At 38.4% G+C, this 12707-nt stretch overlaps 2 protein-coding genes across 2 annotated transcripts in view; both read left to right on the forward strand.

The window, feature by feature from the left end:
• The window catches only part of arsa (arylsulfatase A), a 9634-nt gene extending 6644 nt beyond the window's left edge, over window positions 1-2990 (forward strand). Inside the window, exons 6-8 of the mRNA XM_005934125.2 lie at window positions 1967-2094; window positions 2180-2282; window positions 2374-2990. Coding sequence (XP_005934187.1) covers window positions 1967-2094; window positions 2180-2282; window positions 2374-2666 — 524 coding nt within the window. The 3' untranslated portion in view covers window positions 2667-2990. The remainder of the gene's footprint in view (window positions 1-1966; window positions 2095-2179; window positions 2283-2373) is intronic.
• Window positions 2991-3248: 258 nt separating this feature from the next.
• LOC102312751 (arylsulfatase A-like) lies at window positions 3249-12705 on the forward strand. The gene is made up of 8 exons (XM_005934128.3): window positions 3249-5129; window positions 9241-9481; window positions 9613-9831; window positions 10616-10785; window positions 11191-11315; window positions 11791-11918; window positions 12004-12106; window positions 12186-12705. Exons 1-8 carry the CDS (start codon window positions 4909-4911, stop codon window positions 12470-12472), a joined length of 1494 nt encoding a protein of 497 aa, XP_005934190.1. The 5' UTR covers window positions 3249-4908; the 3' UTR covers window positions 12473-12705.
• Window positions 12706-12707: the final 2 nt, after the last annotated feature.

Consider the following 12707-nt stretch of genomic DNA (forward strand, 5'->3'; position numbering starts at 1 on the left):
GTTTGCTGTCGCATTTTATTTGTAGTGTGAACAAGCAGACAAAAAAATCGGATTTGATCAAAAAATCGGAATTGAGCATTAATACCTGCAGTGTGAACGTAGCCTTTGTTACCATCCGACCACACTTCCCCAATCTGGACGACATTCCGATGTCCTTGCTATAGTTCCTGGTGGTGTTGATCAGTGAATCGATATCTCATTCCCTCTTGGCATACAGCTTGATATCATCCATGTAGAGGAGGTGGCTGACGATGCTCCATTCCATAGTTGGTATCCATAGCCAGTCTCGTCATTGGTTGTTCGCTGGGAGTTGGATGGGACTCATTTCTTCTGGATGTCCTTGGGGATCAGGACTGTCCAGCCATGAGTTAGCCATTCTGGGTATGTCTCATTAACTAGTAGCTGGTTCATTTGTATTGCCACATGCTCATGTAGTACAGTCAGCTTTTTCAGCCAATAGGCATGAACTATGTCATGGCCTGGTGCTGTCCAGCTGTTCGTACTGGAGACCCAATCTTGGATGTTTGCCACTGTGATGGTTACTGGTCCCTGTTCAGGGAGGTTGCTGTGGTCTGCTCTTGGATCCTCTAACCAGTGAGCATTTCGATTATGGGTTGCGTCCTTTTCCCACATGCTCTTCCAGTATTGGTCTGTCTCCAGCCTTGGTGGAACTGTTCTCATATTATTCCCCTGCCAATGAGAGTACACCTTGGATGGTTCTGTGGAGAACAGCTGGTTTATTCTCCTGCCTTCTATTTCTTTGGTATACCTCTTCAAGTGGCTGGGCAAGGCTGTGACTCTTTGCTTGGCAGTTTCCAAGACCCCAGGTATGGACAGCTTGACGTACTTCTTAGGCACCTTTCTGCAGCTCACCTAACCCTATTTCAATAATAAGATTGCATCTCTTTTTTTCAGTATCAAAGTATATAACCATTAATTAAAAACAGTCTTGGGAAGGTGACATTCCACTACAGTTTACAGAATACATGCTGCAAAATGTATTTTGTAACGTATTCCGTTAAATTACTCAATGAGAGTAACGTATTCTGAATACTTTGGTTACTGAATATATTATCAAGCTTTTTACAACTACTTGAATGTACTATTGCTGTGTGAATTATTACTATTACTGAAGGATACTCGCCACATCAATACCAACTAGATTTTTAAATCTTAATATAAAATGAGTGACAGTAGGGTGGACATTAGGTAAGGCTGCACTTTTTGCAGCGATCTCGTGTAGAAAACTATTCAGCGCGTATATAAAACAGTTCCATGGCTCCGAACCATAGTAAAGGGACCTCTGGCTAATATGTTGGTTCCGTGTCAGGCCCGTAACCAAAAACTAGCTTTACTTTGTTTTTTGGGTCAACTTTGCCAGCGTCAGACAGAGAGAGGCATTGAAAGGCTGCTCCAGTGGAACTTACTGTTTAGGAGAAAAACACGAACACAGTGTACAGTCAAGTCTTAATAGCTTACTTACAACTGGGCTATAATGCCCATGAGGCTAGAGTCTTTAGGGCTATGCCTGTAACACTCTGCCTATTGCCTTCACATTAAATTATTTTTTTGAACAATAATTTTAAAAAATATTATATCACGTCATTATGCGGGCTGCAAGTAGAGGTGACAGGGGCCACGAGATTGAGACACAGGCATTTGAGCCTCTTATTGCGTGTTTTGTTTGGGTTTTCACAGGCGTCGAATTACCAAAAATAGAGAGGGGACAGCCTAACATATGAAACAGGAAAAGACCGCAGTGTAATCTCTATTTCAACAAAGTAACTGTATTCTGAAGACCACCTTTTTAAACGGTAACTGTAACGGAATACAGTATTTTAAATACGTAATGGTGGTACATGTATTCCGTTACTCCCCAACACTGATTAAAAATAATTTATGTACATGTAGCCTTTTAGTGATTGCTGTTTTTTTTTTTTTTTTCTTATGAACAAATCTATTGAAGGTGTTACTCATGAGATGGCCAGCACTCTAGATATCCTCCCCACATTGGCGCGCCTGGCAGGGGCTGAACTACCACAGGTGATGCTGGATGGGGTCGATATGACGGATATCCTTGTTAAACAAGGAAAGGTAGGAGCATTGTATTTAAAGTTGTGCAAACACTCAAATAATGGAAAAACCAAGCTCATGTGTGTATTTTCTCTGTGTTTTACAGAGTAAAAGGGAAGCCATGATCTTCTACCCTGTAGATCCCAGTGAAAAATATGGCCTCTTTGCTGTAAGGCTGGGAAAATACAAGGCTCACTTCTATACACAAGGTACTACGTGTCATATTTTGAATATTGCAAGTTTACACTGTCACAAGTTTTAGTTGGTCTTAATTCCTGCCTGTTCATGTTTGTACATCAGGTGCTTTCCACAGCAGTACTACACCAGACAAAGACTGCCCAGAAACAGCAGTCTTCAAGGCTCATGACCCTCCTCTGATATTTGATCTGGAGGCTGACCCATGTGAGCATTATGCTCTGCCAGTAGATACACCTGACATCCAATCTGTGCTGCAACAGGTCAAGACAGTTAAGGAGCAATTTGAATCCTCCATGGTGTTTGGAGAGAGCCAAGTGGCAAAAGGAACAGACCCCAACCTCGAGCCTTGCTGCAACCCTGAGTGTAGCCCCAAACCTAGCTGCTGTCAGTGTTGATGAGAAAAACTGTTACAGCTTGAGGACTGAAGGGAAAGTTGGACTAAAGTGCTGCTCTCCTGTGGAGAGTTTTAATTACTGGAAATGGAAAATGAATGTAAAGTAAATGTGCTCCCTTAGTGAGGAGATGATTTTCTCAAATTAGATACTGTTAAAATTATAACTAATGTTTAACAGTGTACTGTATCATCTTTCTTCTGTGCTGTGAGTATTGTTTTATTTGATTTCTAATTTCCACTCAAGGAGTTCTTGGTAAGCCCTTTTCACTCATAACATCATGAGTTAACTAAACAATGAAGACAACAATAAAGTTTCAGACATCAATCATATATTTTCAAGATGTATTTTCAAACCCATGAAAAGGCAAGTGATTTTTTTGTTTCCGTTGAAACTCACAAGTCTTTGTTTTGAAAGATACAAGATCAGATATGTTGTTCTGTCACATACTTTTTTTCATTTACTCGCAATAAAAGGTCGGAGCAGTTTACTAAAACACAATGCAGGCAGCCTGTGTAGTGCATAGACTGTCATTTATCCATAGTGGCTCTCCTGCTTCCTCTCTGTAACTCATGGAGAACAATTAGATGGGTCTGGAAAACACCCTCAAATTTATTATTAGTTATGGCAAACATATACCAGTCATTACTGAATATTTGTTTCTAATGATTTTTAATGATGCTATAGGTGCTCCATTAGCTCTACCAGACTAATGACTGACTCATTGTTTACCTGAGCTGAGCATGACAGCTTGGCTAGATTTTTCTTTTTGTCTTAAATATAACATGAACACATTTGATGGAAAAGCAGGGGCATCGCTGCCTCCTTCCAGGGTTGTTGTTCCCTGCAGAGATTGTTAGAGTGCTCTGTGTTGGAGAAGATTAGATGAAGAGAGCTGCTGCAGCAAGGTACTTTTTCAAAATCTCTCACTGACTGTTGTTTTCTTTGTTTTTCCATCATCCAACAGCTTGTTTCTCCCTTAGGTTAGCACTGTACAGAGATGTGAAAGTGAATGATAAAGCAAAGTATCTAGTTCCCTAAGATGGCAACAATGGTGCAAGACAGCACGCAAGCTAACTGATAGACATATCACGCACACCATTGTGTATGAGGACTTCTGAGAAGTTCATAATGACTTGGTCAAACAATGCTTGCATAACCCTAGACTTTCCTAAACTCCATTGTGTAAAATGTAATAATTTTATGTGACTGGGACTAGCTTTCTAACCTCCATTCCGACTTCCCTCCATCACTATCAAAAACATTACCTTCCTCCTCACACACAGACTCACACGCACAGTTGTCTGTATGCAGAACGTACAGCACATATTAAATGCTCCCATGCCATGTGTTTCTTCTTTTCACATGATGCCAGCTTGATTACATGCAGGTAGAGTCGCACTTATGTTTTCCTGTCCACCTCACAGAAGCATGTATGTGAAAATACATAAAAAAAAATAGCTCCTGGTACTCTCTATCATCATCAGAAAATCAGCTGCCACATTCATTTGGATGGACAGGGGGATACATACTGGACTTTGAGGATAGAAACAAAGTATCGAAAAGCGTTAGTATAGATCTGATACTGATACAAGTGTTGGTATCAATACTATCGATATTTGGATCAATCTACCCACCTCTATACTTTAAAAAAATTCAGCAAGAGGGCTACATGTCACCAGCAGCTTCACATTTTCTCTCTCTATAGCTGGATGGTGCAAAAGGACTAGCAGCTCCTGTCCCTCTCCTCCTCCCTCAGTTTGCCTCATCATCATTTTCTGATATTATAATTTACTTTAGAATAGAATAGAATGCCTTTATTGTCACTATACAGTTGTACAATTTGTGGCCTTGCAAAATGTTTCAAATACCGCGTCTTGGTTGTTTGTAGAGCTGCAACAGGCCCACACGCGACTCCTCTCGTGGTTATCAACTGAGTGAAGAGCCGTGATGCATTTATACAGCCGTATTTCGCACATCACTATGACAGGCGGAAGAAGAAGTAGTTCCTGCCAATCATTTAGACAGTCCCAATAATATAGTTACTTTCCACTGTGTTCCTATTAATCACAAATTACAAATTTACCACAAATTTCCTAAATATCGATATTTTGAAATAAGAACTGAGTCTAGATCACAAATATTTGCTATCGGAAGAATCAATATTCCAGTATCGATCCGCACATCACTATTTTTAGGTATCTGACGCTTCCTTACTATCAGTCAGACTTAAAGCCAGAGCAGGATGGTATCCGGCAGCTTCACCTTTTTCGGCATTATTCTTTTGTGCACCTGCTCTGCTTCACCGCCGAATTTCGTCCTAATCTTCGCTGACGATTTAGGTTTCGGGGACTTGGGCTGTTATGGACATCCTAGTTCACGCACTCCCAACCTGGACCGCCTGGCAGCTGAAGGGCTCCGATTCACAGATTTTTACAGCACCTGCCCCGTGTGCACCCCGTCCAGGTACCGGTGTAATCAGTACTGACTGTTGGCGTTTGTGAATAAAACAGAAATCAATCCGAGACTTAGCTCAACAGTTTTTTTAAACTTTAAAGTAATGAAAGTGGCCGTGAAGTATGTTCAAAAGGTTCTGTTATTCATTTATTTATTGTTTTTTGTTTTGTTTTGTTTTTCAAGTCGATTTGATCCTAAATTATTCTATAAAGTTGTAACTGACAAATTATTAATGGGCTCATTAATAAATAAGTCATTTTAATGGTAGACTGCGTTATTGTATATATTGTGCATTAAATAGTTCTGCATTAATCCACTTAATATCTTTGTAGAACTGTTATGTTATATTTATCGCGGTTTCTGCTGTCCTCTTGGTCTACATTCTTGAAAAAGAGATTTTTTAATGCCAATGAGCATTTTACATTCATAATTAAAACATATATAAATGCCTCTTTGCAAAAAAACTGATTCTGAATCTCATGACACAAATGTTCCTCCTGGCTTAAAATCGCTTAATATCGTTGACATCGGTGACAAGACATATGTTTAACATGTGTTTCAAAGGTTATAGGCCAACCAGTCATTTCTAACAGTTTATTCTAGCAGTTCCAGCCACCATTGCTCTCTTCCAATTTGTCCTTAACTTCATCTCACTCTTATTGCCTGTTCTTATTGTCCTTATCTTCAACTTCATGCTGCTCTGTTGTATGTTAATTGCCCCTTGGGGATAAAAAAAAAGTCTTCTGATTCTGACATAGCTATTGAGGTCCTATAGTAATATAAAGTATTATTAAAATGGGAGAGGAGTAACTTTCTTCTAAAACTGAGTATTCTTGGTTTGAGAAATGGAAGATCAAAAACTTTTTCCAGTAAATTAATAAATTAAAAAAATGAAAATACATTTTTTAAAATTTAATTAAGAAAAAATCAACAGAAAAGTGGGAAGACTTGGGAGAAACTGAGAAAGGGGGCTAAAAAATACTGAGACGTGTCAAAAACAGGAAATGTTTATGACGGGTGAGATAACGGTGGCATTGGGGAGAGAATGATTGGACACTAGGAAGAGAACATCAGAGTTTATAGTTTCACCTGGCAACTTCATTCAACTACAAATAATGCTGTAGTCCTGTGCTTTGATGCAATGTTTCCCGCTGCAGAAAAAAATAGTGTATTAATAATGTATTAATAATCAATATCAATAATATTCCAGTGTTCAGTCTAACAGCCCCAGGTTTGTGGCTCAGAGTTTTAGTCGCCCATGTATAATTGTATTGTGCTGCAGGATGAGACAAAGAAACCTTTTAATTTCTATATTTGTAAGTATTAATATAACTTAATTCATATTATATTTATATTTTCTATCATCTAAAAATCCAAAATAATGTTACTTAAACCTTCAAATAAGTATGGTCTCGTACACTCCATGTACCCCCACCCAATGCTTGTTGCAGCTATTGCTGCCATATAAGATAGGACAGCTGCTGACAGCCTGTAATTTAAACATTGTAGACTAAGACTAAGTTAACATTTCATCTGCATATATTATTGTAACTTCTACAGATTTACTTAGATTTGATTGATGATAAGGTGGTTTGATGTAGGACTCCTGCCAGTTTTTTCACTATAAATGTTTAATGGTGGTTACAGTAACAAGCACTGCTGTTTTGGACCCTGGAAAAAAAAATTACCCACTACACTTGAGGTCACCTCTTGGCAGTGACTCCACCTCTTTGCTCCTCAACATGTGTGTATACAAAATCAATCTTGTAATCAATCTTTTTATAGAAAAACCAGGGCCTACATGGGCTTAATGTAATGCTTGTCATCCACAGGCATGCTCTTAGATATATTTCTATTGCAGGTCTGTATTTAGTAGTAAATGTGTTAAGAGTTGTGATAGAAGAGGTATGCAAGGCTTTGAAGAGCTCCGACACTCTGCCCTTTTTATTGATCTATCAAAAGCCTTTGACACTGTTGACCATGGCATTTTATCTCAGGGGCCATTAGAAATATGACTTTCAGACCAAGCAGTTGGCTGGATTTCAAATTACCTTTCCCACCGTAGGCAGTATGTGCAGCTCAATGGTCTCTCTTCCAGTTTTTTAAATGTCATCAACGGTGTGCGGCAGGGTTATTTACTTTTTATGTTAATGACTTGGGACAAAATCTAAATGCGTCTGTCCATTTTTACGCAGATGATACAATTATTTTGCTGTTGTGCTCATATTGTCAACGTGGTTTTCGAAAATGACAGTTACCTTTTGGTTGAATACAGTCACAGAGTCAGCTCAGACTGGTTGTAAATGCTGAAACACAAAAGTGCCTGCAGAAAGAGCATGCTTGCAGTACATACAAATACTTGGGTTTTGTGATTGATAAAAATCTTTCCTTTAAGCCACATATTGACTTTGCGCATTGAGTCAATATTTGTTAATGACTTGGGACAAAATCGAAATGCATCTGTCCATTTTTACGCAGCTGATACAATTATTTACTGTTGTGCTCATACTGTCGATGTGGTTTTTGAAAAATTACAGCTATCTTTTGATTTTATACATTCATAGTGTCAGCTTTGGTTTTAAATGCAGTAAAAAACAAGGTTGTATTTTTCTCAAATACAAAAAGCATGCTTGCAGTACTTCCCTCTCTTGTATCTGCTAAAGGCATTTCTATTGAAACTGTGGCCTCATACAAATACTTAGATTATTATCAATCACAATACAATATTATCTGTTTCTCTTGTTGATATCGCCTTTTTTTTTTACCTCTCCTAGATTATGATGATACAATTTACATGTCTCTCCACATTCTGCCCATCTGTGTACTCTGATTTATCACGGGGCATTAAGATTTATAATTGGCTGTAAACCTTTAACACACCATTGTACTTTATATTCTTTGGTTTACTGGTCCTTATTGGCCTTACCCAGGATGGTTCATTGGCATCATCTTATCTATAAGTTTGTGGTTTGCTTCCCTGTTATTTATTAGATTACATGTCACATAAATAGTTTAGTCACAGCCTGTGGTCTGGACTTTATTACATTCACCATGCATCAGTTCATACAGAGCTCAGAAAGAAGGTATTCTCCTTTTCTGCTCTGTCGTCATGGAAAACATTACAGAAGCTCTCTCAATTGATTTCACTTGCAGACTTTAAAAGACATAGAAATTACTTTGTGAAATCATTGCTGAGAACCTGTTTTTTGATATGACTGCATAAACATTAGCCATTTGTGCTTTTTTATTGTTTATTTTATTGTTATAGTTTTAATATGTTTGTCCGAAACACGTCTCTTTTCTACATAAGACACTGAGTCTACCTGTATAAATAAAGCTCACATAAAATACATTTAAAAAATGAAGCATTTAAACAAAAATGATTTTTTAATTAGGTTTTCTCAATGATTCGCTGCAGCTTGAATTGATAGATCTGAGGTAATGAACATGGATCAGTTTAAATACCTGTGGTTAACCGTACAAAGCAACAGACTTTGCACAAAAGTGGTGAAGAAGAAAGAGCAGGCTGGGTGGAGTAGGTGGAGATTAGTATCAGGGTTTATTTGTGATATTTGTGATAGCACAAACCACACATTATCTCCTATGAGGTGTGGTTTGAGATCAATGACACTAACAAAAAGATATTAGGTGGTGCTAAAGGTGGCAGCGTTGAACAAGACTTTCATTGGGAGTGACCAGCATAGAGAGAATGTAAAATGATTTTTCAGCTCAGATTTAAAGACGGGGGGTGGTAGGTGAGATGGAGGAAAGCGATCTGCTGTGGTGACCGCTGAAGGGAAAGAAGAAAAGATTGCTGTGATTCTTCGATGGAAGAAAAGCTTAGATGACGGAATTAATATTTGAATATAGAGTAATTATTTTCAAATTTCATTAAGTACATGAAATTTTTGTTGCTGCCTCGAAACTTTTACTTTGACATGCAACCAAAGTGATGAAATCTTCCCTACATGTCCTGTAGTTTTTCATCTTCCATTGTTGGATGAATTGATGCAGTGAGTTTCTTTAGGCCGTTTTCCTAAGTGAAGTAAGAGTATTCAAAATTACCCCACTATCTTTTCCACTGTTAATTAACTGCCTTGTTTGTTGTTTTTTTTCCAAGGGCATCATTGTTGACAGGTCGCTATCAGACCCGGTCAGGAATCTACCCAGGCGTGTTTTACCCAGGATCTATAGGTGGTCTTCCTCTCAATGAGACCACCATCGCTGAAGTGTTAAAGCCCCTGGGCTACGCCACAGCGATCATAGGAAAGTGGCATCTAGGTGTTGGGCATAATGGCATGTTTCTTCCAACCAAGCAGGGCTTTGACCATTTCCTGGGGATCCCATACTCCCATGACATGGTCAGTGTGTTTCCAGTCTGTGCTACTTAAAATTGCTTCATGAAATTTCTTTTCTTTGCTATATTCACTTTACTATTCTTCACTCTGTACTGCTGTCTGTTATTTTTTCTATCTTGTCTTTTCTTCCCCAGGGCCCCTGTAAGAATCTGACTTGTTTCCCTCCAGATATAAAGTGCTATGGATTGTGTGATATTAGCAACGTAGTCGTCCCACTAATGGAGAATGAGGTCATCAAGCAACAACCAGTCAACTTCCTGGATCTGGAGAGGAGTTACAGTGACTTTGCAGCAAACTTCATAACCACATCGGTTGAGAAAAAACAACCATTCTTCCTCTACTATCCATCACATGTGAGCAACAAGAGCAATCTGAAGAAAATGCATGAATTAAAGTGTGCAAAATCAACCTTCTATTGAATGCAATCAAAGCTTTGGTTCGTCAGCTCTTTGAATGCCTAAAAATGTGTTTTCAAAATGGTAAATATCGGGATAATTCAAAATTTTCTAGTCCTCTGGGGATAGATTCTGGTCCCTCAATAATCAATGTGATGTGCAATACCACTGATTTCCTTTCTTATCCCATATCAAGTAAAATCAGAGCTGGTATCAGTGATACTCATCCAATACCTAAGCTTTGAACAAAAACTTAATGTGTTTGGAAAACCGAAAGTTCTGTATTTTCAAACTATATGTTCATAATGAGTACCAGAAATCAGACTTCTTCATATTGTAATTATGAAGAATTATCACACAAGAAACAAACCTGAAAAGTCAACTCCTGCATTTTAAAACATTCAGTAAACAATTAAAAACAAATGTGACTGATCTAAAATAATAATAAAGTTTAAAAACATTTTTTTATATATATGTCATTATCTATGTTTTGAAATAAACAATATAAATATCAAATATTTTGAGTTGTTTTTTTATTTCTTAAAGCCTACAATGACTATTTTTGATTCTAGTGTCTGGAAAGGATTCCATCATAAACGAATTTTTTTTTACCCCAAATTACTGAAATACCAATATTCTAATAGGGGAATTGATTCTAGAACATAAATATCTGGTATCGGAAGAATCAATATTTTAGTATCAATCCTAACAACAATAATAACCACTTGTTTTCTTGCTTCAGCACACCCACTACCCGCAGTATGCAGGTATAGGGGCAGCTGGCCGATCTTTAAGGGGTCCGTACGGGGATTCCCTGCTGGAGTTTGACAACAGTGTAGGCCACCTGGTGGAAACTCTGGAGAGGACAGGAGTGATCAACAATACATTGGTCTTCTTTACATCAGACAATGGGTTGGTTTTCAGTTTATTATCATATTTGTTGCTAATCTATGAACTGTATTTATTGTTATTCCATTTTGGTATCTCATTTAATGAGCTTAAAAAGGTGACTGGACTTCTTTATGTTTAAATCTTTAAAGATCAAAGAACACTAATTCCAATCTTTTTTAAACTCTTAAGACTACTATGACGTGTATGACTGAGACATATTTCATTCAGTAACTTAAAGACAACAATGAAGAGAAATGCACTAGAGTTTTGGAGTTTAATTCCTCATGCTGACATTTAACCACCCTCCAGAAAAAATATTTTTCCTCTGTTCAGTAGTCAAGTTTCTAACAGTCTTTGCACTCTTGTGATAATATTGCATTTATCATGTTTTATTAAATGGTATCTGTTTTCTTTCTCTGCATGTAGGCCTGAACTGATGCGCAGGTCCCGTGGAGGCATTGCTGGTCCTCTGAAATGTGGCAAAAGTACCACATATGAGGGAGGCATGAGAGAACCTGCCATCGCCTACTGGCCGGGAATCATCAAACCAGGTCAGGACATTTTAGTGGTCTGCAAAAAGTCTAGACTACATTATCCTTCAAACACTAAAAATCCTGACCCATCCTTGATCTTGCCACACAGTTTGGTTATATTTAGTTTTACCTGCATGGTTTTTGGTGCCAGACAACTTGATCACCATTCAGATGGTAAGATCAGAAATTGCTATAAATACCATTTACAGCCAATACAGCATTTCAGGCTGTTGGTTGTGGTGCAGTGGTGTGAGAAATACGTTTGGCACCTTAGTACTAATTGAGCATATGTCAAAGCCTTTCTGCGATCAGAACCTCTGAAGACTGTTTGCAGCACCCTGTGTAATCTAATGTATGACTGTAGTTCTGAAGGTGTTGTTTGTTTGTTTATTCCATGAGCATTGCCTCTCTCTTTTTCCAGCATCAAAGTATACTATAATGAAAACAAAAATGTAGCCTTTAGTGATTCTTTTTTTGAACAAATTGTTTGAAGGTGTTACTCATGAGATGGCCAGCACTCTAGATATCCTCCCCACATTGGCGCGCCTGGCAGGAGCTGAACTACCACAGGTGATGCTGGATGGGGTCGATATGACGGATATCCTCGTTAAACAAGGAAAGGTAGGAGCATTGTATTTAAAGTTGTGCAAACACTCAAATAATGAAAAAACCAAGCTCATGTGTGTATTTTCTCTGTGTTTTACAGAGTAAAAGGGAGACCGTGATGTTCTATCCTGTAAATCCCAGTGAAGACTATGGCCTGTTTGCTGTAAGGCTGGGGAAGTACAAGGCCCACTTCTATACACAAGGTACTTATTAATTATTACATGCTCACACTGTCAAACTTTAGCTGGTCTTGACTCCTGCTTGTTCACTTTTGTACATCAGGTGCTTTCCATAGCAGTACTACACCAGACAAAGACTGCTCAGCATTGCGCAAGACTCACGACCCTCCTCTGATATTTGATCTGGAGGCTGACCCATGTGAGCTCTATCCTCTATCAGTAGATACACCTGACATCCAATCTGTGCTGCAACAGGTCAAGACAGTTAAGGAGCAATTTGAATCCTCCATGGTGTTTGGAGAGAGCCAAATGGCAAAAGGAAAAGACCCCAGCCTCGAGCCTTGCTGCAACCCTGAGTGTAGCCCCAAACCTAGCTGCTGTCAGTGTTGATGAGAAACATTGCTGCAGCTCCTAATGACAATAAAGAAAGGGAAAGTTGAACTGCAGTGCTGCTCTCTTGTAGAGAGTGGAGTTTTAATTGCTAGAAATTAAGAAGCAGTGTAAAGGCAATGTGCTTCCTTAGTGAGGAGATGATCTTCCAAGATTTAATACTGTCTCAATTCAGAAATAATGTTTAACAGTGTACTGTATTTTCTTTCTTCTATGCTTTGAGTATTTTATTCTT

This window comes from Haplochromis burtoni, unplaced genomic scaffold, assembly GCF_018398535.1.
Source record: "Haplochromis burtoni strain Fernald_Lab_line unplaced genomic scaffold, NCSU_Asbu1 Contig_179, whole genome shotgun sequence".
NCBI lineage: Eukaryota > Metazoa > Chordata > Actinopteri > Cichliformes > Cichlidae > Haplochromis > Haplochromis burtoni.